General features: G+C 36.3%; 2 protein-coding genes across 4 annotated transcripts; one reads left to right on the forward strand and one right to left on the reverse strand.

Annotated features, from left to right (window-relative positions):
- Positions 1 to 313: 313 nt before the first annotated feature.
- On the forward strand, positions 314 to 15,004 carry LOC141406594 (outer dynein arm-docking complex subunit 4). 2 transcript variants are annotated; one of them, XM_073992333.1, is made up of 2 exons: positions 314 to 536; positions 13,729 to 15,004. In XM_073992333.1, the coding sequence occupies exons 1-2, from the start codon at positions 408 to 410 to the stop codon at positions 14,386 to 14,388; spliced, it is 789 nt and encodes a 262-aa protein (XP_073848434.1). In that variant the 5' UTR covers positions 314 to 407; the 3' UTR covers positions 14,389 to 15,004. The 2 variants fall into 2 exon arrangements, with proteins under 2 accessions (XP_073848434.1, XP_073848433.1); XM_073992332.1 differs by lacking the exon at positions 314 to 536 and adding an exon at positions 12,955 to 13,667.
- On the reverse strand, positions 6,936 to 27,681 carry Synj (synaptojanin). 2 transcript variants are annotated; one of them, XR_012413442.1, is made up of 6 exons: positions 27,438 to 27,655; positions 26,550 to 27,331; positions 25,720 to 26,489; positions 23,321 to 25,650; positions 7,166 to 7,290; positions 6,936 to 7,102 (listed from the first exon to the last, which is right to left on the reverse strand). XR_012413442.1 is itself a non-coding variant. In XM_073992331.1 (4 exons), exons 2-4 carry the CDS (start codon positions 27,220 to 27,222, stop codon positions 23,401 to 23,403), a joined length of 3,693 nt encoding a protein of 1,230 aa, XP_073848432.1. In that variant the 5' UTR covers positions 27,223 to 27,331; positions 27,438 to 27,681; the 3' UTR covers positions 23,205 to 23,400. The 2 variants fall into 2 exon arrangements, 1 of the variants encoding a protein (XP_073848432.1); XM_073992331.1 differs by lacking the exons at positions 6,936 to 7,102; positions 7,166 to 7,290 and having other exon boundaries at positions 23,205 to 25,650; positions 27,438 to 27,681.
- Positions 27,682 to 27,771: the final 90 nt, after the last annotated feature.

The following is a 27,771-nucleotide window of genomic DNA, read 5'->3' on the forward strand; positions in this document are numbered from 1 at the left end:
TATTCATTTAAATAATACAACAAAAACAATTAAAACTTAATTCACATTAATCAAAGGAAACGCATGAGTAGTAATAAACACACAAGGAAAACAAACAAAAACAATAAAAACATCAACAACTATGAAATTATTATTTCATATTTGCATGATGTCAACAACGACAGACGACAAACTCCCAATATTTTCAGCAATAAAACTTGCTCCTTCCACTCCCAAAACCCCCTAACAAACTACAACTCCACAAACGATAACATTTAAGGAAAACTGCCAAACAACTTCCTCCCAAAGAAACATTCTCTTTCAGTTGCATTTCAAAGTTCACGCCATGACAATCTACTCGGTATACGGAAACGGATATAAGTGAAGTGTAAACACACATCAACGAATAGGAGGAACATTTACACAAAATGCCACGTAAAAAACCCAAAGTCGATACAATTGAAGAAATCGAACAAAATATTAAATTATTTTGTGATCAATCAAAGAATCACATGAAATCGAGAGAATATGAAAAGGCCTTGGTCGGTTATAATCAGGTAAAGAAAATTAAGAAATATGAAGAAATAAACTGATTAAAAGAAAATGAAATAAAACAATGGATTAAAATGGATTAAAACACATATTAATATTCTGTTGCGATAAACGAGGGCACGACAATGTCCACAAAATTAAGTCTTCTTTTGCTATTTTCCAAACAGATTTATACGTTCTGGTTAACTTAAAGCTAAAAGTGATCATTAAATTTCACGGAGGACCTTCTTAGCATAACTTTTGAAGTGAAAATTATATCTTAATGTCCTCCAAATTGGTTTATTTTGCGATTTCAAATAAATCCAATGGTAAAAGAGATCAAATTATAATGACCATAATCTAGTAATAATACTCTGAAGTTATTTTCTCCGTTATATCGGACGCTGTGCACTGGGAACACTTAGCGTGTCATATATTTTAGCTGTGTTCCAGAACTAAAATGTTTTTACAAGTTTTACGACTTTTACACATTTTACCCGAAATACCGTTCCCGTGCACAAAAAAGTTGTAAAATGTTCACTTCTCTTTAAACAAAAATGGCGCTAAATGATGCTCTCTTTAAAAACTTTTTACTCGACAAATTTGAGCGTGTAAAAAATAGTAACATGATTGCCGGCGTCTGATTGGCTGATAGGCCGACTTTGACATTTTTTCCAGCATTTTTGACGTTTTTTCTATTTTTGTGTTCGCGAACTTTTTGAAAATACTTTTGTGTGAGAACAATTTTTCTCTTTTACAAGTTTTACTATTAAAAAGTACGGGAACAAAGCTTTTATTACTGTTCTTGGTTAGAGGTTGTTTGTTGCATTTGAGACAAATTAATCTACTCTTTTGACTACAATGAACACATCATCTTTGGGTTGGATTGAAGTCAATCATGTGATATTTTACGTCGTAACGAGTATTATCGAGTTAACATATATTGAATGCGATGAACTTCTGGAGGAAGGCTTCCCATATTTTTCCAAACATTATGTGGCTATATACCGGCGCACAATGGTTCAGGAATCGATTTTCCTGGCCAAAAATCAAAATTTTGTTTTGTCAAAGATATTTAATTTCTATAAGGGATTCGATAGTAAACATATAGAAACTAAGGAAACCAAAAAATTAGGACCAAATGTTGGAAGGTGTGGGCGTGGCGTGCCCCTAAAGACGAGCATTTTCCTCATTTTTGGGAAATACGTCATTTTATATATACTTTTGTACCCGTCCCGTTCCGTCCGTTTAACACTTTTTTCAATTTATTGAAATTACATGGGTAAAAATGTGTGTTTTTCTTTACTGTTTCCGTATGAATTACAGTTTTTTGACACAAATTACAACTTTTTGAGTATATGAGTTTTTATACGAGTTATATAAGTTTTATTAAAACCCAAGGAGATTTTTTTTAATTTTTGAAAAAATTTAAATTTTGTTGGTAAAATTCTTTTTTTTACAAATTTTTGAAAAAAAAATTTTCGAAATTTTTTTCGAATTTTTTTTTTTAGTTTTTTTGGTAATTATTTTGTTTATTTATTGGTGTTTGACCATGTTTAATACATAGAAGATATAAAAACCACAAAAACACTCATATTTTGATGAAAAATAGTTAAAAAACTCAAAAGTTTAACTTTGACCTTGAATTTCTCTGCAACTACCAGACCGATCTTGGCCGCTTATACATAAATTGTCTGTTATCTGTCTAACAAAAAAAAAGAATTATGAATATATCTCTATCCGTTCAAAAGTTACAGAATTTTGACCAGGAAAAAACGATTCTGAACCACTGTGCGGCGGCAAGTTTGTAATTTTGTACAATTTAGATAATATTTTATTAATATCCATGCATTTGCCACAGAAATGACCAGAAAATTAACGAAATTGCACCACCATTTGCGTTGTCGCATACTTGTCCTGTAAGCAGCCACTAACAGGTCCATCATCATAACCGACGTCTTTGGGGATATATAGAATATCCTGACACCAATAAAAATACAAATTTCGTCCATACCCACTTTTAACTCATCTCAGCATATACTTTAGATTTTACAATAATAAGCCCGAGAATGTCTTCCGTAAAAATAGTTCAAAGAATTTTATTGGGTTCTTTGTGGACTGCGCTTAATGGGCGGGGCCGATTTCCATCCCCTTTCAATTAGGTAACATGGATCTACTATAAGCCAAATTTTTTCTCTTCGACTTTGAGTATTCGCTTTATTATTCCGAAAAAGTTTCGAAGCCGGTTCATTGTCATCTATATACAACATATCTTTATATTCAACTTCTTTATCTGTGTCCATCAGAGAGGAGTTATTCCATGTCCATATTCACCGACATCGGAATCTGCGTCATTTTATTTCCCCTCAATGCGAGGGACTACAAAAGTATTGGTCGCGATTATATCACCATTCTATGCAATATCGTCTAATATTAGGTGTGTCTTTTTACTTGATAATTTGTAATAATTATTACGAAATGTTACTAAATGCTGTCTTTTTACACAAAGGTTCAGTAAAAGAGAGCGAAGTGAGAGAACAATTTTGACATTTGTTTGCTGAGAAATAGCTAAAAGTAACTGAAAGAATTTTTCCCAGCAATATTTAGCAAGTTCAAACAGCTGTTTTTAATCATCTGCTAATGGTCTGATGCTCAATGTTTATCTTATTTTTGTGGAAAAATACTATAAATATTACGATTCAGGTATATTTATTGATTGTTTTATTAATATATTAATTATTTTTTATTTATTTAGCTTAAAATTGAAGAACGTTTTCATTGCTTTGGCGCCAATGTTTTTGTTTTGGTTATCAACTGTTATCTTGCTAAAGTTTACTAAATACTGTCTTTTTACTTTTTTCTATATTTTCGTATTAAAGAGTAAAATCTCTCTTACTCTCTGAAAAGAAGTTACTGAATAATTATTACTGAAAAGGTAAAAAGACACAACTATTGTTGATACAGTCAATAGCTCTGTTCCAAAACTAAAATGTTTTTACAATTTTTACCACTTTTACACATTTTGCGTTCCCGTACACAAAATTTATATGAAAATCGTTTACGGCCTTTACAGCTTTTACGAATTTTACCACTTTATAAAGTACGGGAACAGGCCAAATGTAAAATTTAAAGCATAGATTGAGTATCTTGGCTACATAGCGTCCGTTTTATCGGACGCTTTAAAAATATTCATTTTCTCTCTATTAATACAAATTAAATATCAAATCGAAACAAAAATTTACTGACCTTTAAAAAATTTAATACACATTTACTAACCTGCCGACTAATTGGTTCGATTTTTAATATTTTTCTCAATTTTTTGCAATAAGCAAGCACTATAAACTTGAAATTTGAAGGGAATCGCTTCATAATTATAAATTATGATATGTTGTCTATCATGCCAAACAGTTTTGTACAAAGCATCAACCTTAATAAAAAACGGACGCTATGCACTAATGGGTGAAGGAATTTCATAAAAACACGCCATAAAAGTTGACAATTTCATGAAATATGACGAGGATTAGTGAATGTAAACGATTTGATCATAGTCTCAAATTAAAACAACATATTTTAATGTTTTAATTTAAAAAAAGACAAATTGAAATTTTTGTCGATTACTTTATAAATCAAAAATACTTACATATATATTCTCTACTGAGTTTTTATAAAGCTAAAAAGAAATTATTACAAAAAATAATCTCTCTATAATGAGATATCTCGAACTTATCTACATTAAAAAAATCCTTAGATAGAAATATTCCTTATAAAGAAGTTCATTATGAGAGAAGTTATTTGTATGCCATTAAATATTGGCATGACATGTCACTAAAAATTGTCATTACTTCTTTGATGTAACAATGTAATGGAAACCTTAGAATAAAAGAGACCTTTAAAAGTAACGTTGTACTTGGGAACCGACGATTTACTACGTTAAACGCATTTTACACTTGCACTTAAAAAAGTTGTTTTGGGAGTTTACGTCATTTATTTGACAGATATTGTATGGAATTGACAACTTAAATGATGCGAGTTTTATAAAACATGTTAAAAGTTAAAATGCGTTTAACCCAATCTCACTTAAATACCGCTATAAAACAGCTTTCGAAGGTGATAGTTTTCCCTATCGAGTTTGCATTAATGCAGCAAGGTAAAGCTAGGTACTCTTTGCCAATTTTGAATGACAGCTTATAGCTCAAATATCGCTTGCTTGACAGTGTGACCGTCCACGTTTGTCGGTATACATACATTTTGGTAGTTGGACAGTCGGAAATCGATAAAAACTGTCATTCAAAACTGTCTCCCCGTCTAAAGAGAGCATTAGTGGGAAGTATTTTATCTCAACAACTTTTCAAGGAAGATTTTCATGCATTAACAATTCTAAACGAAAAATTTCAGCTGATGTAAATCGAAGATGAGGCAAAAACTATGAAAATACCTGTATTCCAGATATGTGCCTAAATATAGCCATTCCATCTGGAAATTGCTATAAAACATTAAAAAAGCTGAAAAAATCGAGTTTGGAATAGTGCTTCCCTTAAAGTCTATCATGGTATTTTGGTCAAAATATAGTTGTTGTTGTAGCAGCATAGAAACCTACGTGAAGCATAGGTTTGATGCTGGGTTGGCAGCCGCTGGCCGAAACACTATGGTTTCGGGTCAATCACTTACGAAAGAACCCGCTGCCGTTTTTTCCGTTTTTTATTTCTTGCAAACAGAAACCTTCCCTGCAAAAACCAGCAAGCAATCAGCTGATTTGGAAAACCGAACAATTTGTCCGCCATTAAAGGAACAAAGCAAGCTAAAATTTTGTATTCTATTTAAAATAAAAAGGAAATGATCCTCAAAAAAGTATTTTTTCATTTTGCAACCTTGTTCTCCAAAAAAAAAATAACAATTGACTTGTTTATTTCCACAATAAAATTGTTTTCAATTTGCACTAACATAAATCACCGAATAATTAAAAAACAGCTGATTTATTGTTTGCAGGAAGAAGAAGAGTTGCAAGTGCTTGCTACAAGAATTTGCAAACTCTCAGTAAAAGAACTGTCAAAATGTCTCTTTCGATTCGCACGCAATTATGTAAAGTCTCTTATGTTTGTTGTCAAATATTGTTGACAGAACTCTGAATGGCCGACCTTCTGCAGGCCTTGAGTACAAACCATGGCAGAACTACCAGGTAGTGGCATCACACCAGCTGATCGAATATGTAAAGTCAAATCCCTTTCTAAAAAATTATTTTTGTTGTAATTTCCCCAACAACATAAAGAAAGTTTTGACATAACATATTCAAAATTTTACGATGCCACTACCTGGTTAATTGTGCCATGGTACAAACATAGGCAAATTATCATATAGACAAAGACTCATGTTATGTGCTGTCAACCGACTCAAACAGAAAAACTTAAAATTGTTCTACGGCCATTTTTGGGGAAAATGGCAGGACTTTCTTAAATATTTTTATCTAAGGATGTAGATTCCATCAAAAACTAACCCCATACAGTTTTTGTTAGAACAAAAGCTGCGTTCCTTTACTTACCTGTAGTGCGATTCTGTAACTCCTTAACGACAGAATTAACGACGAATGTCGGTAGTTAACGATAATTTTCGGTAAGTGCTATTCTGTAACCAATTTTAACAATTTTTGTCGGTAAATTTTGTCGTTAATTACCGAAAATTATTGTTAAGTTAACAACCAAAAAAAAGTAGTTGTTAAGTCTTAACGACAGCACATTATTGCAATATTTTGCTGAATTCTTTTAACAACGGCGTTTTATATGAACATATGCTATGTCAATAAAGACGGTACACAAGGTAAATTCCGCCTTATTGAGAAAAATCTTCTTAAGGCATTTACATAAGGGTTAACCATGTAGGATAACAAGGGGAAGCTTCGCCACTGTTGTGCTCTCGCCGGCGCCGATTTTATTGAAGCTGCATAAAGATCACCAAAGAGAAAGTTGTAGATCTTCGATTAGCTCATAACTTTTCCTTGGAAGATCTACATGTAGCATCAATTAAATCGGCGCTGACGAAAGCGCAACAGTGGCGAAGCTGCCCCATGCTACCCTTTCGCTATTATTAAAGAGGAAAACCGTTATTAAAATTTTCAAAAGACCTCAAGGCCTATACCAATGCCATTAACACTATTTTTCTACGAGGCCAAAACGTGTATGGTGTTCCTACAACCTACTTTGTTCTGTGGTAATATTATAGATTTAAACTCAGCTTCACGAATAACCAGAATGCTAAAAATGTCGTATATGTTCGGATTTCCGAACTTTTTATACACTACGCTATGAGAAATTCCATTTGATGTGAATATATAAACTCAAATGACGATAACGTGGATCCACGTACATCATTGTAGGGGTTTAAGTCATGTCAAATTCAAAGCTAAATATTCATATAGCAAAAATTACTCTTCGTTTTATTGCGGTGTTCAAAATTTATTTATCTGTACATTCATAAAAATACAATTAACTTCAAAGTGACCTTTTGACCAATGATTCTGATTACACTGTCCTGCCCACTTCAAACTTATAATGCCTTGCCGAGCTAATACGTGGATGCGAATGACACGTTTATTCATATCCTGGAATAAAACCACGAAAATCTATGAGATTTATTTACCTCCTAGAAGTACATACATACATACCCACTTGACGCTTTAGAAGTTGAAAGTAGACTTGTGTTACGCATTGTTGGAATACTTGCAGATACTTATTTTAGGCGCATTTCTTCAAAAAGCGGACCTTTCTTCCTCCCTTAGGCGTTTTTTGTCTGTATTTGCGAAGAAACAATATTTTTAATTCAAAAATACATTAATAAATATCAAAATATAATATTTGACAATTTGTCTTTCCATCGATATTCGTCGGTATGTGCTAACGATTTCTACAATCGTTAACATAAAGTTACAGAATAGCACATTCGTTAACTCAACCGAATATTTTTGTTAAATACCGATGTCGGTTCGTTATTAAAAAAAGTTACAGAATCGCACTACTGAGGTCACCATTTTTACCATTTGTTACCATTTTTAAACTGCAAAGCATTCCTTAATCCCAAAAAGTGGTAAAACTGGCAGCAATTTTTAAGAGAGTGAGAGAGGAGAGAGAGCACATACGCCTTTTTCTTCTACCATAGGCTGCCAGACAAAGCTTCGTTCCCGTACTTTTTAATAGTAAAACTCGTAAAAGAGAGAACTGTAAAAAAATTGTTCTCACACAAAAGTTTTTTGAAATAGTTCGGGAACGGAAAAATGCAAAATACGTCAAAAAACTGGAAAAATGTCGAAGTCGGCGTACCAGCCAATCAGACGCCGGCAACCATGTTACTATTTTTTACATGCTCAAATTTGTCGAGTAAAAAGTTTTTAAAGAGAGCGTAATTCAGCGTCATTTTTATACCCTCAGCCTTTAGGCTAAGGAGGGTATATACACTTTGATACGATGAAAATGTGCCTCATCGAAATAATGGTTTTAGACGCCAAGTATGTTTGGACGAAATGTGTTTCAGTCGATCTAGCCATGTCCGTCCGTCTGTCTGTCCTGCTGGCTGGAGCGCACGATAACTCTCGAACGGATGAACCGATTCGGTTAAAATTTTGGCTTTCGTAATATTTTGTCCAAACTTAGTTTAAGTTTGAAGATGGGCCATATCGGTCTACTCCTTCAGGTGCCTCCCCACAAAAGTTCGAAAATGTTCGGAAAATTTGTGCACACGATAACTCTTGAATGGAGTAACCGATTTGGTCCATACTTTGTATAGCGTAAACTTTCTACTAGAGTAATATGAGGTTCCAATATGGTCTCAATAGGTCCACTCCTTCGGGTACCTCCCACACAAAATTTCGGAAAAGTTCAGTTTAGGGCCATCTCTCGAATCGCTTTGATTTTTGTTCTAGCAATTTGCATTCACTGCCCTCCATACGACGGTACAAGATTCATCAGGGGCAAGTCCATACTTCCTGAGAAAATAGCATGAAACTTGCAAAAAAAAACCCCTATGACAACGTGTGAGGTGGTTGGAGCGAAAGATAACTCTCGAACGGATCTGCCGATTCGTCCAAAATATGTCCTTAGTAATATTTTGTCCAAACATAGTTTAAGTTTGAACATAACTCATATCGGTCCACTCCTTCAGGTACCTCCCCCACAAAATTTCAAACATGTTCGGAAAAATTGTTCGTACGGTAACTTTTGATGGGAGTGGCCGAATTGGTCCATACTTTACACATCCTAATATATCTACCAGATATAGATCAGGTTGAAATATGGGCTATATTTGTCCACTCCATCCGTTACCTCCCACACAAAATTTCGGATAAGTTCACTTTAAGACCTGATATCGAATCACTTTGATTTTTGTTCAAGCAACTTGCATTCGCTGCCGTAATTGAGGCAAAAGTTTTTTTAGTGGCAAGTCCATACTTCTTGAGCAAACAGCCCGAAGAGTGTAAAAACCCCTTATGGGACCATATGTTGTGGCTGGAGATTCACTTCCATAACGGTCAATGTCGATCCATTCCTTTTAGTATCTCCTCCGCAAAACTTTTGATCTTTAATCCTAATCAACATTTTCGTCGGTTCAAACGCCCAAAATTTTTAAACCCCCTAAATACATACGTATTTTGGGAAAAATTTGTTTCAATATACACAGGCTGAGGGCCGACTGATACTTTTTTACTTGTTGTTTAAAGAGAAGTGTTTCATACGGACAAAATGTGCCTCATCGAAATAATGGTTTTAGACCCCAAGTATGTTTAGACGAAATGTGTTTCAGACAATTTGGAGTCGATTTAGCAATGTCCGTCCGTCTGTATAGCTGGTGCGCACGATAACTCTCAAACGGATGAGCCGATTTGGTCCAAAATTTGGCTATCGTAATATTTTGTCCAAATTTAGTTTAATTTTGAAGATGGGCCATATCGGTCTACTCCTTCAGGTGCCTCCCCACAAAAGTTCAAAATGTTCGGAAAATTTGTGCACACGATAACTCTTGAAGGGTGTTAACCGATTTGTCCATACTTTGCATATCGCGAAATGTGTACCAGACTTAGATAAGGTTTCAATATGGACTCAATCGGTCCACTCCTTCGGGTACCTCCCACACAAAATTTCGGAAAAGTCCAGTTTAGCGCCTGCTCTCGAATCGCTTTGATTTTTGTTGTAGCAACTTATATTCACTGTCCCCCCATTCGACGATGCAAGTTTCATCAGAGGAAAGTCCATACTTCCTGAGAAAATAGCCTGAAAGGTACAAAAACCCCTATGACACCGTGTGAGGTGGTTGGAGCGCAAGATAAATCTCGAACGGATCTGCCGATTCGTTCCAAAATGTGGCCTCCGTAATATTTTGCACAAACTTAGTTTAAGTTCGAAGATAAGCCATATCGGTCCACTCCTTCAGGTACCTCCCCTACAAAAGTTCAAAAATGTTCGGAAAAATTGTGCGCACGATAACTCTTGATGGGAGTGACCGATTTTGTCCATACTTTATACATCCTAATATATCTACCAGATATAGATCAGATTCGAATATGGACTATGTTTATCCACTTCTTCGGGTACCTCCCACACAAAATTTTGGATAAATTTATTTTAAGACCTGCTCTCGAATCGCTTCAGTTTTTGTTAAAGCAACTTGCATTCGCTGCCTCAATTACGACATTAAAAGTTTTTTTTTCAGGGGCAAGTCCATAATTCTTGTGAAAACAGCCCGAAAGTTGTAAAAAACCCCTATGGCACCGTATGTAGTGGCTGGAGAGCTCGAACCGAATACTGCGTCCGTCCACACTTTGGATATCGTAATATTTCATCGAATATTAGATGAAATTCGAAGGTGGAAGGAGTGGACCTTCCGATACCTCCCCCACAAAAGTTCGAAAATATTCGCTAAAATAGTAAATATTGTCGAAACTCTATCGATTTCCCCGCTTTAATCATATCCATATTGTTTTGCGCTTTAATCCTATCCATATTGTTTTGAAAACCCCCGTAAATACGTAAGTTTTTTTGAAAAAAAAAATATTTCAATCCACACAGGCTGAGGGTATATATCTGTCGGCAATGTCGACTGATTCTTTTTTGTTTCTCTTTCTTTTCACAAGTCGCCTATGAAAATAATTTCATCAACGACATCTAGTTGTGACAATAGGTTGCCGTGTTGCCGAATGAATAAAACAAATTTCCTAGACATAACAATTGGTGTTACCAACTGAAATCTCAATAATCGTTAATGTTTGGCAACTCGTTCACGTTGAGTGGGTGTCTCTGCTAACCTAAACTAGAAAGCAAAAATGGGTGCACCTAATGTTTGACGTACGCCTAATGTTTTTCGATCTACGGCGCCCTACTATGTTTCGTTTCACTGAGAGATGCCATATCGCCTGCGTATTTATTAATAAGTTAATTATTATTATTATTTTAAAAGTATGAGAAGTAAGAAAGTCCAGTAATGTAAAAGGGCAAAAAAAATGCCCTTGGCCTCTCCCCTGCTTAAGTTCCAGCGCCAACCTTACTTTATGCAGTGAACCAATTAAGTTTACAGAGAGCAAAATTGTAATAACTGTGAGCTTAGCAAATAAATGAAGAGGCCTTCAGCTTAAAAAGTCATTCCCATACGAACCTAGTGACGGTTTACAGAGATCAGCGTTAAATTCGACATGGATATAGCCATGTCCGTCCATCTACGTGTCTGTGGAAATCGCTCTAGCGTCCTAATAGATTGAAGTAGGTGGATAAAATGTTCTCAAATGTATTATAGGTCCGTAGAACTTATTGTATTCAACGCGAAGCGCCGCTTTGAGGAATTTTGAAGATATTAACTCCATTTGCCCTCCGTTTGGGTTTTTATGTTTCCAGAGGTTAAAAATATTTATACAAAAAATTGCTAATATGGGATCCACGTTATGGTATAGTCCCCATATAACGCAACGTGTCGAATTAATGTAGTTTAAAGGTCTTGAAGGTCTTTTACCCACCGAACTAGCTTGTTGAGCTTGGAATTTATTCTTCGTTGGGGCTACAAAAATTTCCCTTAGAAATTTGTCGGTACAAATTCTGTTTTGAAAAAAGCAACCATAGAACGATACCGCCCTATTTTCGGTATTTTAAAGGTTTTAGACGAAATTCGTCTTGATGTGGGGTATAAAATATTCCCGCAGAGAATGTTCGATAAAGGGCCACGTTTTGATATAGCTTCCATAGAACGGTACCCCGATTTTCAATATTTTGGGGATTTAAGACACATTATCCAACCGAAATGACTAACATTTGATATTTAGTTTTCATTGGGAGCATAAAATATTCCGGCCACGAATTGTCGAGAAATGTCAACGTTTTGATATAGGACCCATAGAACGGTAACGCCCGATTTTCAGTATTTATCCAACCGAAAAGTATTAAATCTAGTTTTAATATAATTTGTTATACTTGTTAGGTTAGTTTAGGTTGAAACGAAGGCAAGAATAGGCCTGTTTTGTACTATAAAAGTTAATTTGATTGAAGTCGATTTAAGCATGCTCGTCCGGCTGGCTGGAGCGCACGATAACTCTAGAACGGATCAACCGTGCGCACGATAAATCTCGAAGGGAGAAGCCGATTTAGTCCAAACATTGGACATCGTAATTTTTCTTCCAAACATAGATCAGATTCTAATGTAGACTATATCGGTCCAGTCCTTCGGGTACCTCCCACAAAAGAATTAATTTTTTTTTTTGGGACAAGTGCAGTTTAGGAACTCTTCTCGAATGGCACTGTGCAACATTTTTAAGGTGATCTTGTGCAAACAATTCGAACTGAGGATTTGTTGAAAGTACAGACCCAAACGACAAGAAACCCTAGTTGGGGTTTGTTGTGTCAGATCCAGCTCGGATTTTATGGCCCCATCTAAACATGGTTAAATATTGAGTTTTTAAAGAAATTCGGGGCTATATCTCTGAACCCAATGCGATTCTTCTTCTGACCTCTGAAGCAAATTTGTAGATAAGGACAAGAATAAAATATTTGGAGAAATAATTTCAAATTATATTCAAAAATTCCACAATTGTTTATACATTTCGCACCGTATCTCCGAAACCGTTAATTTTTTCTGAATATTCTCTTTTGGAAAAATATTCCCTGGAATGTAATACAACTGATGGAGATAATTAGCTTTCTTAAATAACTCTACGGGTACCAACTAAATGACTCTTAAAGGGAGTGCGGATTATGCCCAACCTTGTCACATCGTCTTCCAAACTTTTATTTCCACTTCTTTCGTTACTTATCGATGTAAGGAGCTTTAAAGATGATCAAAATGCTTTTCGTGGAATATGATAAACTTTCCTTATTGCTTCACATAGCACTTAACTTCATTTGCTCTTTACCTGCCACAAACAACAACAACAAACAGGTGGTATTATTTCCCAACAGTAAATAGGTGTCATGTGTGGTTTCATTCATTGATAAATCTTATACAATTATCAATATCGCGCAAAATAATTCGGTAGCCAAGCAACCTAAATATTTATAACAAAAAAACTTAATCGAATCCAGAGAAGACGATTTTGGCATTTCAAGAAAAATAAGGACATTTTCATAAGACAAAAGAAGAAAATGACTAAAGTTTTAAAAGATTTTCTAGATATTGATAAAGAACAAGAATTGCTGCAAAGTTTTACACGTTTGGGTGTACCTTCCGATGATGATGTGCACGAAGAGGCGACAACAAAGACAAAAAAGAGCAGACTTTTGGCTACATCAGCCAGCAACAACAAAAATAAAGCAACGGCAGTGACCACCAAGGACAACCGTAGGAAACAATCTGTGAAATTTAATGATGATAATAATGATGTCCCTGGAAAGGGCCATCCACAACGTATGAATCGCATTGAGGCTGAACTAAGGGCGGCACGCAAAAGAAATGAAGAATTAATGCAAAAGCGGAAGAAACCAAAAGAGAATTTCGTTGATTTCTATACGGATAAAGATAGGGCAGCTGCTGTCAGTGCGGGGGCATTTGATATTAAGCAAAGTTTACAAATAAAACAAAAACAAGATCGTAGTGAATCGTTGATGATACCCGATGAGGGTGATATTAATTCAATTATTGCTTTGGGGTTGAAAGAAATTAAAAATGCCAATCCCGAAAATGCCATACATTTCTTCTCAAAGGTTATCTCTGTGGAGAGGAATTTCGTTTAAAATTGGATTAATGATATATTTCTTTTTTCAGGCTTTGGAACTTAACAGCACCGATATAAATGCCTTGGTATCACGCAGTAAATGTTATTTGCTTTTGGGTGAGGCCTCCAAGGCCTTGGTGGATGCTGAAACTGCCCTAAACGAGGATAAAAATAACATAAGAGCAATTTACCAAAAAGCTGAGGCCCTATACTACTTGGGACAATTTGAACAGAGTCTAATGTATTTCCATAGGGGAGCAAGAGCCAGGCCAGAACTGAACTCCTTTCGTTTGGGTGTGCAAAAAACCCAGGAAGCTATTGAAAATACAATTGGTGTAAAAAACAATAAACCCAGTGCAGCGACAACAGCGAAGAATAAACAGAAAAAATCCTCTGATAATACACCAAAATCCCAAATGAATAGTAGTAGTAGGCCACTGCGACCCAAACCAACAAAGGCGGAATTGGAACGTAGAAATGCCCGCAAGTTGTTGGGTGAATTGTGTGTGGATAAAGAATATTTGGAAAATCTATTAAAACATCCCGATCTGGTAAGGGCAGATACCAATACAGAAAATATATCAACCTATGCCAAGGAAGCGGTGGAGTTTTTAAACAAACGTCAAGAATTTTGGCGTCAACAGAGGCCATGTAATGCCTTGCCGAATCAAAAGAATCTGCCAATGGATGCAATGCCGAGATGGTTTTAAGTTTTAAAGAGAGCCACCAAGTTGTTGGGGACACCTCTTTGCTAAATATAAAAAAGAGAACACACTTTACCTTGGACATCTTTGCAGCAGTTTTGGCAGTTAAAGCGAATGTGATGTTAATTTGTTTTTTGTTTGTATGTGTGTGTTTTTTATTTATTAATTTTATTTGATATTAATTGCTGTTATATAATTTATAAGTTTTTATATATAAGGGAGATGTAAATATGTATGTATTTAGCTTTTAACATTTATTACATTATTAGGTTTTTGTTTGTTTATATTGAGAATTGAGTGTTGTTATATCCATTTTCGTTTCCATAATTTAATCCATAGCTGTGTTAACGATTTTACATACATAAATATAACATGATAGAGATAACATAATTAGCCAACGACGAAAATGGCGTTATTTATTGCAATTAATAATGTTCCTACATACAGAGTAATTTTATATGTAATAGAGGTTGGTTTTATTTTATATTTTGTTGTTATATCAGTTATTATTTTTGTTATTTATTATATATAAATATATATGGAGTGTTTGTTTCATCATCAGTGTACTACATTCAACAGACAACTTTAAAATTTATTTCAAATAAAACGTTAACAATTGAAATTTGTTTGTTTGTTTTTTTTCTGTTAGTTTTACTTAAGCGAGTTATTTTGTTTTTGTTCTTGGATACTTTTTTATATGATGATGTATGGTAGGTTTAATATATTTTTCAACATGGTTCTATGATGAAATGAATGATGAAATGAATCTATAAAATCAACAGACGAGTGTGTATGGATAATTAAGTTGTCGCTTTATTTCCCAGTATTTTGTGTGTAATTATTTAGGTGTAAAATGCCTTAACCTGTGTTAAAATTAAAATGAAGAAAATATATTTTTCTTGAGATTCAAAATGTTAAATGTTTGATGCAACTATTCTCCTTTATAACGGATGCTTTTTAACCTCAAATCTATGTTAACGTCAGAGAACAAGAAGCACTGCAAAGTTTTACACGTTTGAGTGTTCCATGTGATGATAAGATAGACGAGATGTCGGCGTCAACGTAATAATAAAACAAAGAAGCTACCGCCAAGGTTACATACGTCTTTTTAACAGTACTGTGTCTCTTAACCTCAAAACTGTAGATATGAGTTGAGAAACAAAAACACAAGAAATTTTCAGAACTATATCGACATTCCACTTGATGTTAAATCAAGGGAGATGTCATTCTTCACGATTGTATCAGATGTGGCATCTGACAGAGAATAATCTCTAATAGATATCTGCTCCTATGCACTCTGCGGATCCTTTGGATTTATTTCAAAACGTTTCTATTTCAAAATATTTTGCGAAAAACCTTTCTTCGTAGATAGAACACAAAAGTCAAAAAACAGCAAAATCGGTAAGAAAAAACCTCAATCTGATTGTACCGTTATATGACAAATTTCTGCGAAAAGGGTTTCTACCCAATTAGAACTCTAAAAGTCAAATTACAGCAAACTCGATGGGAAAATGGGGGCTTGACCTTTTAAATATCGAAACAAGTAAAAAAGTATCAGTCAGCTTTGCTGACAGAGATATAACCTCAGAAAAAAATCGTATGTGTTTAGGAGGTTTTAAACATTTTGGATGTATGAACCGACAAAAATGTTAGATTAAAGAGCAGAAGTTTTGCGGAGGAGATACTTAAAGGAATGGATCGACATTGACCATTATGGAAGTCGATCTCCAGCCACTACATATGGTGCCATATAGGGTTTTTACACCCTTCGGACTGTTTGCTCAAGAAGTATGGACTTGCCCCTGAAAAAAAATTTACCATCGTAATAGAGGCAGCGAATGCAAGTTGCCTCAACCAAAATCGAAGTGATTCGAGAGCAGGTCTTAAAGTGAACTTATCCAAAATTTTGTGTGGGAGGTACCGGATGGATTGGACGAATATAGTCCATATTCGAACCTGACCTATACCTGGTAGGTATATTAGGATGAGTAAAGTATGGACCAAATCTGTCACTCACATCAAGAGTTATCGTACGCACAATTTTTCCGAACATTTTTGAACTTTTGTGGGGGAGGTACCTGAAGGAGTGGACCGATATGGCTTATCTTCGAACTTAAACTGTGGTTGGACAAAATATTACTAAGGCCAAATTTTGGATCGAATCGGCAAATCCGTTCGAGAGTTATCTGGCGCTTCAAACACCTCACACGGTGTCATGGGGGTTTTTTGCAACTTTCAGACTATTTTCTCAGGAAGTATGGACTTGCCCCTAATGAAACTTGTACCGTCGTATGGAGGGCAGTGAATACAAGTTGCTACAACAAAAATCAAAGCGATTCGAGGGCAGGTCCTAAACTGAACTTTTCCGAAATTTTGTGTGGGAGGTACCCGAAGGAGTGGACCGATTGAGTCCATATTGAAACCTTATCTAAGTCTGGTACACATTTCATGATGTGCAAAGTATGGACCAATTCGGCCACTCCCTTCAAGAGTTATTGTACGAACAATTTCTCCGAACATTTTTGAACTTTTGTGGGGGATGTACCTGAAGGAGTGGACCGATATGGCTTATCTTCGAACTTAAACTGTGGTTGGACAAATATTACTAAGGCCAAATTTTGGATCGAATCGGCAAATCCGTTCGAGAGTTATCTGGCGCTTCAAACACCTCACACGGTGTCATGGGGGTTTTTTGCAACTTTCAGACTATTTTCTCAGGAAGTATGGACTTGCCCCTAATGAAACTTATACCGTCGTATGGAGGGCAGTGAATACAAGTTGCTAAAACAAAAATCAGAGTGATTCGAGGGATGGCCCTAAACTGAACTTTTACGAAATTTTGTGTGGGAGGTACCCGAAGGAGTGGACCGATTGAGTCCATATTGAAACTTCATCTAAATCTAGTACACATTTCATGATGTACAAAATGTGGGCCAAATCGGTTACTCCCTACAAGAGTTATAGTACGCACAATTTTTCCGAACATTTTTGAACTTTTGTGGGGGAGGTACCGGAAGGAGTGGACCGATATAACCCATCTTCGAACTTAAACTAAGTTTGGACAGAATATTACGAAAGCCAAATATTGGACCAAATCGGCTCATCCGTTTGAGAGTTATCGTGCGGTCCAGCCAGCCAGACAGACAGACGGACGGACATAGCTCAATCGACTTCAAATTGTCTGAAACACATTTCATCCAAACATTCTTGGGGTCTAAAACCATTATTTCGACACATTTTGCCCGTATGAAAGTGTATATGAGGAAAAGTCAAAATTTTTTAGTTTCCATGAAGCCAAGGTTTGCACTATTATAATACGCGAACTATTGTAGTTTGCCAGTAACTATGACTATTGCTGGATTAATTTAGATGTTTTTGTACAAAGCTCAGAAATTTAGCAGAAAAATTTAATTTACGTGGTAGTTACGACCGCGTAAAGGAAAAACCATAGGTAAAAACACGTTGAATCTAAACAGGTTTTTTACATTGCTATTCGATTTCTGATTAAACCATTCAAATGACGGACATCTGTCCAAAGTAAAAGTTGGAGATTACAAAATGAAGATTACACTTCTAATGCATCACTTTCCAAAATTTCCACTGCATCAACCTTTTATGGATGCTGACATTTTGAAGCCGGATTTCTGGTGTTTTTTGTATTTTTTATGTAACTGGGACGCGCATTCGGATATTTCGAAAAACTAATTATAGGACTAAAGAACTCGCGATTTCGCATAATCTGACATGTATATTAAGTATGTAGCCCACACAGCAGCAGAGTAATCTACTGCCAAAGGCAAAAATTTAGTGCGATATTTTTTCTAAAAAACCTATTTTTTGGGTACAGTATTTACAATATCGTTTTGAGTGTGCTGGTACCCCGCGATATTTTAGTTTTTCGACGATCCGGATCATATGAATCACAGATCGTAAAAATCCATCTACTAGAACGGCGGAAATGGCTACTGCAAAAATTGAAAAATTTGCGAAAAATGTTTTTCAAAATATCGCTGACTAATTCGCGTTTTATGTGGATCGTTTCCATTTCAATGAAGATAGTGAATCATCACTAGCGTTTGTGCGAAAACAGCGGTTTGAAAAATTTAGTGGCATGGGAGCTGTATCCGATTTATCCAAAAAATACTGTGTGATGCTACATCCACGGTTCTTGATGGATTTTATAGAAATATGTTTAGATCGATGTATTTTTTCACGGTTGATAGTGAAATCGGATGCGCATAAAAAGTGTATGCACTTTGTGCAAAATATAAGCGTAATACAGTTTGTTGCATACTAAACTGCAGACGATGCTACATCTTAGCGGCCAAAGTAAATCCTGGCAAATGTGTACAAATTAAAAGAGAAGAATTCGCTGTATTGGTAAACCGCATGCGCATCAAGTGATTTTGAGGATTTCGCGATTTACACTCATTTCAAAATGAACATTACCCGATACACTTTTATTTCAAGATTATACCCCATTTAAAGGAACCCAAAATTTATTTGAAAGATATCCATATCTTCTGCTAGATGTTAGCGTGTTTTCGAGAAGTGATTAGAATAAAAAATGTGATTTATTGCGTGGAATTTAACTAAAATAGAAGAAAAACTCCGATCTATTTTTCTTACATTTTGTTCAACTAACTCACAAAATAAATTTTAATAAATATTTTCTCTTACAAAAATTTTATAAATTTCCTCATTATATTTTTTGTTTTTTGCTATAATATGCAAACCGCTAAACGGATTTGTATAGTTTTGGTTTCATTTGAATCTTCGCGATGTTTAGATTACGTACATATTTTTTATATATTTTTCAGATGCATAAACAGCTTGAATTTTATTAGAACAAGTTGTAAACTACCAATTGTTTTGAATGCATTCCTAATTTCCGCGAAAATTTACAAATTTTTCACTAAAGTTATGGGACCTCAGTAACCATATAGTATGTAGGGAGCCCCTAATTAAGAGAGTTTCTCAATATAATGATTAGAGTATTTTAAAGATTTTTTTCTTTTTATCAGAATTGAAACCGCCATAACTTTTGCGCGCAACAACCAAAATTAGTATCTCGAACAGATTTAAGAATGGGATTTTTTTCCCAATGTATGTACCAAAAATCATTCATGTAGCTTAAAAAAAATTTTTAATTTTTTTTTTTTATGGAAAACTAAAAAATTTTGTCTTTTCTTCATATACCCTCGTTAGCATAAATGCTGAGGGTATAAAAACCCACAATCTGATTGTACCGTTATATGACAAATTTCTCGATGGGAAAATGGGGGCTTGACCTTTTAAATATCGAATAACGGATAAAATAAATAAAATATATCCGTCGGCATTGCCTTCACTCACTTCTTTCGATAGTTGTCGAGCCCGCCAGGAACTTTAGTGTGGTCACCGTGGATTTTTTAGAGCTTTTGGATCACTATGTCAGGAAGCTTGTATTTGGCCACAAAAAACATTACTTTGCTGTAAAAAGAACCACAAGAAGTACTTTCGATAAAAAATTTCTTCGAGCAACCCCTTAACTGTACATAAGCAAAAATGTTGATATTTTGTGGGGGGAAATACCCTAAGATGCTATCCAATATTGATAGACCTTCTTGGAATTTGATGTATGTTACACAGCCCAATCATGAATATCAACTCCCGGAGAGTTTTCTCACTTTCTCCTTTAAGTTGAAATGGCAGATAGACAAAAATCACGGGGAGTTCACATTCATAATTACCCTAATTATCTCAGGAAGTACGGACATGTACCATCAAAAAAGGAAACAACCTGTTGCAAAAATGTCATCACGAACCGAGAAGTGTTCCTAAATTACACTTGTGTCAAAAATTTTTTAATATTTGTGGTAGGTACCGAAGGGATATATTCCATATTCGAAGCTGATTTATGCTTGGAAGAAATATTACGATGAGCAAAGTTTGTATCCTTTTTAATAATTAACCTAAATAGAGCTACGCCAAAACATGGACTAACATATATTTTGATAAATTTCTGCGAGAAGCTATTTCGAGCAATTAAAATTCAAAATGCCGAATGCACAGCGATTTTTTTTTTTTTTTTTTTTTTTTTGGAAAATCTTTAAACCCTTTGTATTCCGAAAATCGGACAATTCCGGTTTTTGGGGATCATTCAATGAAATAATTGACCAAACGTTTGTTATACCATTCAGTGGGGGGCTATACCAAAATTTGGACCGGATATACTTTGGGTCCCATCGTGGTGCAATGGTAAAAACACCCAGGCTTAAATTTCCTTTAGAGTCACCTAAGGTAGGAAGACAATATTTGCACCATAGGTAGTCCTTTCTATTCTGATTCCAACGGTGTATAACTTTTGTCCCGGAAATGTATACTTCCCGAGATATAGGCCTTGAAAGTTCCACCAAAACCCGAAGTTGGACTTAAGTTAAAAAAATATTTATTAAACTCAATTCGTGTTAAAATTTTGTTATTACAGGTAAGTCTTGTCTCTCCGAACACAACAGTAAATAATATATATGGGGAAGTCCATACTACCCGAGGTAAATTTAAAAGAACTTTTGTTTAAGAAATTTGCATCTGTCCGAAGGCCGGCTATTTAGAGAAAAAATTGAAAATTTAGTAGAAAATTTTGTTCCCGTTCCCGAGATTTGCACCTGTCCATAGGAGAAAGTCTTAAATCCCCGGCCGAAGGCCTCCTATTTAGGAAAAAATTTAAATTTGAGGAGAAAACTTTGTTCCCGTTCCCGAGATTTTCCGGAACTTTCGAGGCCTATATCTCGGGAAGTATACATTTCCGGGACAAAAATTATACATCGTTGGAATCAGAATAGAATGGGCTATATGTGAGGAAAATTCCGACTTTTTCCGCCAGGTGCCTCTAAAGGAAATTTTTTCCAACACCCGCCTTTCACACGGAATGCCCGCTCCAGGCCAGAAGACATCACATTGTAAACGGTCGCAAAACTGTCCCTAAGTGTGATATTGGTCATTCCTGTCCCTTCGGGGATGTTTGTGGGAACACATGAATGAAGGATATATGTATTTGTAAATATTAAGTCCGTTTGTGCTTCATATCTATGTTTTGGAATGATAAATGTGAGCGATATGTGGATCCTATGAAGTATTTTTGCTTCACACGAAATATTTGGTACATTGGATGGAACATGGAGAATTGTTGTTTTAAGACATTCAATCCAGATACATTTTTAACGCAGGGAATTTCTTTCATCTTTCAAATGAATTATAGCGCAAGGGGATGTGCTCACTACTACTGTGGCTTTCAGTAAGAAATCAAATTCTTTTGGCTGTCTAATTCTATTTGGCGATTGGGCAACATGAAATTGTACCCACGTTAGATACAATTTCGCATACAGCTCCAAGTTGCAAAAGATATGTCTTCATTGAAATATTTTTACGATTCCCACATTAGAAAGGAGTGTAATATTCATATGACCAGAATTGCCACAATGATTACCGTAGTCTAACGGACATGTATAAATCGCTAATCAGCAATATTTAAACTTTAATGGGTCTAAAGCATAGCCGACCAAGAAGAGAGCACACAAAATTCTGAATATTGCCAATTTTTGACAGTGTGTTAGTAAGGTTGTATGCCCACATGCTGCAAAACAAAAACAAATCAAAACATTTGCTCTCTTTTGTGTGCTCTTTCGTTGCGTTCGGGTGAATAGTGTGTGTGAATAGCCGAAAAACTTCGTAACTTTAACAATATCAAAGAACGACATTGGTCTAAAGCAGGAGGAGGCATTGTGACTCACAAGAGAGCCCATTTGCTCTAAGTGAGCGTAAATTTGTTATCGCTCACAGCCTGTGTAGATGCTAACACGTTGTGAACAACAACAAATTTACGCTCATTGAGAGCACAAGAGAGACCCAAAAATGTTCTCTGCCTCACTCTGGTCTAAAGTTATTATTCCGATTGTAAAATATATATTCCCCTTTGGGGGGCGTTTATAGAGAATACTGATGGCTTTGGAAGAGGTGGATGAAATGAATCAATCGATTATATATTATGATAATGGGGACTTTCTCTGATAAAGAAACGAAAAATCAAAATAATGTTTGTAAATATGTAGATGAAATTTTGAAATGGAAAAATTATAAGTTTGTAAGTTTTTTTTCACTTGTTTCTTGATAATTACGTATTATATTATGCTTACACCTAGAGAACATACATCATTAGACGGCCAATGGAATCTTATATGCATTCCTATAACATAACATAATGTCCTTGTAGTTCAATCATTCATTTAGTATGTATGTATGTATTGTTTTATTCCACTTGGGCATTTGACTAGTTTTTGTATTGTTATTGTTATTATTATTCTTATTTGTTGTTAACAGCTATTACTTAATACTTTAGCATAAACTTAATATTTAAATTAAATATTGTTAATTGATTTATGTTTATCATCATCATCATCAACATCATTATATGCAGGATTGTGTGTGTAATAACAGAAGGTGTGGTGGTGGTGGTGATAATTTGTTAATTCTAGTTTCTTTTTTATTATTTTTAATCTGTTATTCTTCTATTCTGCAACAAGAATGTTTGTCGTGTAAGCGTATTAGGCTATGAGCTAGTTTTCATTATCTTTCGTATCTCTTTGCACTGCATATTTAGAGAGTTTTGTTTTATTCGTGTTTTATGTAGATATAACATAAATATTGTTGGCGTGTAGTATTGTGATTATAAGGAACTCCTGAGTACCCTCTCTATAGATTTGGTAGGAAATATAATTCTGCTGTTAGGTGTACGAATAGCAACAATTATTGTGTAGTATACCAAGACCTTCTTTAACGCATTGTTTTTTTTTTAAGTTAATAGAATGTTTACTTCCTTTCTCCTTTGGAATGTTTTAATTTTGTTTGTTTTTGATTACCAACAACTACTTGGAATAAACAAAGGCTTCTTACTACTTACTTTGTTGTTGTTTTTCTTTTTCAAGCATTTCAATTAATATGTATTCTTAAGTACAATGTTGTTGTTTTTGCTGCTTAAATTCAATTGTTGTTTGGTCTACTGGGCAAGGGAGGAGCACCACCAACACGATTTGGTATTGGTGGTGGTCCACGACGTACTGGAAGCGGTGGTGGTGGACCCATAGGAGCATTTGCCGGTAAAGCTGGTGGTCGACGCTGTGGACTTTCAATATTGGCATTGTCACTTGGAACGGGTGGAAAGGGTGGTGGCGGATGCCTAGGCGCCGGTATATCATCTTGAATTTCTTCATAAATGTTGCTATCATTGTAAGCCGCAGCAGCATCTTGTACATCAACCGATGACTGTTTGGACTGACGCGAAGGTGTCGATACAGGTGTTACATTTTTACTTTGTGTATTACGTGGTGGCGTTGGCGGCAATGAACTAGCATTTGATCCAGAACCCACTGGTGATGCCTTACCCGAGGACGAGTGTAGTGGAGAATTTTGTTCTGTTGGCGATTGCGATTTTGAGGAGGATGGAGTATCAACTGTGGAATTCACTGGAACTGGCCTTAGTGGTGGTGGCAATAGTGGTGGTTGTTGTGGCTGTGGTGGCATGGGTGGTTTAGCCGGTTTGGGCTGCAACATTTCCGGTACCACACTGATAACACCGGCATGCGGCAAATGCCTTGGAGAATTCTTTGGTGACATTGGTATTGGAGGTCTGGCTGGAGCTGGTCGTACGGGTGGTTGCTTAGGTCTTTGTGGAATCTCAGGTGTAGCATTCAAGAGCGATGCTTGTTCTTGGGGATTGGCACACAATGGTATGGTATTCGTTGTGCACAACTCTATTTCATTGTCTACGAGACGCATCCAGTCTGGCGATTTCAATTCGAATTTCAAGTGCAAACCACAAATGTTGGTCTCACCCTTGGCCACCACATTTAGGGCCGATTCACCATCCCGGAATGTTACCCACATCGTGTCCTCAACATAACGAACCAATGTAACCTCACCCATTTTCGAGAGCTCTTGTATGAGAGAAGACATAACGTTTTCATCGTAAATTGTGGGACCCTCATCATCGGCCGAGGGTTCATGTACATGAACAACTATGGTAGAATCAGGTGGTCCCAAATCCTTAATGACTTCTTCGAATACCTTCCGCCTACGTCGTGGATCAATTACAATTACTTCTGCATCGATTATGGCAATGACAGGACGATGATCACTCTGTTTAAGTTCGGAACGTCCATAGTGTATTAATTTGCCTGGATTCCATTCGGCTGCATTGTAGTCAGACTCTGCCAAGGCTTTACGTCTACGCCACAGCACACGATCAGTCCAGGCCGGAGCTCTTTGCTTTTCCGATGTATCGTATTCATCGCTAAATACATCGTATTTGTAGGTCGGATCGAATGTAATTTCACCTTCTAGGAAATCGGTAAATACATTGCCCGCCTCTTGCTCTTTGAGTAACTGATCATTTTCGAGTACAGTTGCCAAGTCGCCATTCTTAATGGCCTCCTTAAGCTCTTCTTTGTCCATGTCGATGCGATAATTGAAATCTCCACACCAAAATACCCAGTCATGGGATTTCAAGGTACGACCCATGGGGAATGCCAACTTGCGAGTAATTTCAGCATAGTCAGCATTACGTTCGGCCACCTGACTTTGTCCGGCTGCAAAATGGGCACACACAAAACACATTGAGGTGCCGTGGAATACAAAACGTATGGCACAAGCTCCCTTATTGCCAGTTGCTCCACCCAGTCCAGTTTTAACACAATCAATGGCGACATCTCGGATATACGAAGCATGTTCGGGACGTATATAAATGTACAAACAAACACCAACAAGTTGTTGATAGGTTAGCAGGACATAGTCATTATCTCGTGATATGGTTTTTTGTAACTCCTCAGCCCACAGTTTTGCATTTTCTGTACTTGCTGCCATAATATTACTGGCATTCAAATCAACAATTTCCTCAAAACCAATGGCAAATATGTCCACAGGTTTTCCGGCATTTTCCGAGGGATTGTTAACATCCACCAAAGCCTTGGAACGTGATATGGCATGGCAATCTAGTAACCAATCGGAGAGGGTGTCTTTGAAGACAATACTGCGAAAATGCTTACCACCATTGACGTTGTAGGTGCCCACCGCAACACGTACTGTCTGTGGCTGGACATACTCACTGTAACGTTTACACATTTCACGCAGCACCGTAGTCGGAGCATGTAACATATTGGAAGGTAATAGAATTCTAGCCCGATCAGCTAACTCGGAACTAAGGGTTGAGCCCACCAACAGAATATCAATGGCTTCCTGTTAAAAATCAAAAAAGAAAACTCTTGATAAATACCAAAATATTCCATTGATATCGTATTACCTTACCTGCTTCGAATTATCCAATAAATTGTTTTGAATGGTGCGTGCCGCAGACCTCGCCCCATCCATTAGTTTGGAGGAACCCTGTATTGCCCCAGTGCCAGCATAAATTTTACTCACTTCGTTACCATTATTGATCCACATTTGCTTGAATATTTCCTCGAAGCGTGTAAAGTTTTTCTTTTCGCCAAAACCCAAAACCTCTAGTTGTAAGTTCAATGTATCCAGGCCCAAAAATGTTTGCACACAATTGGTACGATCCAAGCAATCAAGACAATTGGTTCGTATAACTCCAAATTGTTCACGCACTATCCTTCCGGCCGCAGCATAAAACACTCCATAGTTTATACCACATGCTGTTATACGTTCCTTTAGCTTGGAGAGGGCAGCAAAGTTTCCACCACGACATTCTTGGTGATAGTCAAAGATAATGTGGGGAACATCCTTGTGGGCAGACATCCCATGGTGTCGTTGAAATTCATTGCTAAGCATAGCCTCACCCTCCTTACTGCCTACCAATGAGGTACCAAGTAGATTAATGATTGCCTGATAGCCATATCGTTGTTTCATCAATGACATGTGACGGTCAAAGGCTGCTGCCGAGGTCTCAAATCCTCTTGAAAGCTTGACTTTGTGGGAACCTACTTGTACACCAGGCTGTTCCCAGAAGAGAGGAACTGAACCACGGGTTTGTACATAACTGGTCACATCATTGTCAACATAAATAACTTGCTCGGTTTCAATAAAATTGGCCACATGACCTTCATCGTTTATACCTGAGAACAACAAATACGGAGATTAGCTGCCAATAAATTGTGAAATACCCAGATACTTACCTCTTACATTAAAACGAGTTCCAGCTCGTTCACAGCTTAAACGCGATATTATTGCTGCCCTTGCCTGCTTTGCCCCAATGTACACCGTTCGAACTTCCACCGAACCACACATTACTTTCAAAAGCCAGGCCTGGCAATCAATGCCAAAGCGTAGCATATGTATGTGCATCATGCGATTCCAGAAGAAACGATTGTCCGTTTCGCCTGTTTGGAAACGTCTCTGCGCACACAGCGTTATATCAAACTTAGTAGCCCTGGTCGCCGACTGATTCGTATGGGCAAAGTAAAACGTTCCAGAGTTTAGTAACTTTCGCACCTCGGAAATTCTATCTTCATTTGGAGCAGCATTTTGTAACGATACAAACTGGGTCTGTTGTATGCGAAACACTTCCACGTCTCCAATCTTGCCCATCGAAACACAGCCAGTGACCAAAACTAAAAACAACAGTGTACTCTCACCAGCATTTAACTGGAGTACTCCAAGGCAACCATAGGCATCGCATACTTTGGTGTATTGCTTCCGTATGATCTCCGACTCTTGAGATGACAACAGGGCAACAGCATGCGACTCAAAGAGTATGCTTTCGTTTTTATTCCGATATTCCATCAAAACGCTATGTGGGGCTGGAGGAATGGATTTTTCCAAAACTCGTATAACTTTTGACATAGCCATGTTTAGGAGTAACGAAGAAATTTACTTTTTCGAAAGGTTGAAGGAATGATAATTTTTCTCGCAATTGTCGCTATTATTGTGTTCCGGTAATTTTTTTCTATTTTTTCATCTGCAACAACAAACGACACAAAAGAAAGGATAGTAATCATTCGGGAGAAAAAATTAAATTCAAGGTTTGCAAAAAATCAATACTTCTGTTCTCTTATCCAACTTACTTCAATTGCTGCATCGCTTTCAATGCAGAAAGATTCAGATTCCTGCACAAGCAAACAAAGAAACGTTTGCTATTTTATAGTGATAAGCCGATAAGAAATAAAATCGTAATTCAAGTTCACTTTCAAACAAAAAAGAAAAAATTATTCTTCGCTTGAAAAGTCAAGACACCCACAATTATATACAGATATTTTGTTTTTGCAAGTATGCAGTGTTGTGTAGTTCGAGAACGAATAGCCATTCACTGAAAGATGTCAGGCCCTTTGTTTAGTGCGCTCCCCATTTTCACTGAATAGCTTTTTTGCTGGGAGCACGGTACAATTACCAGGTAGATGC

The sequence above is a fragment of the Musca autumnalis genome, unplaced genomic scaffold, assembly GCF_047663935.1.
Source record: "Musca autumnalis isolate F117 unplaced genomic scaffold, ASM4766393v1 scaffold_5, whole genome shotgun sequence".
Lineage (NCBI taxonomy): Eukaryota > Metazoa > Arthropoda > Insecta > Diptera > Muscidae > Musca > Musca autumnalis.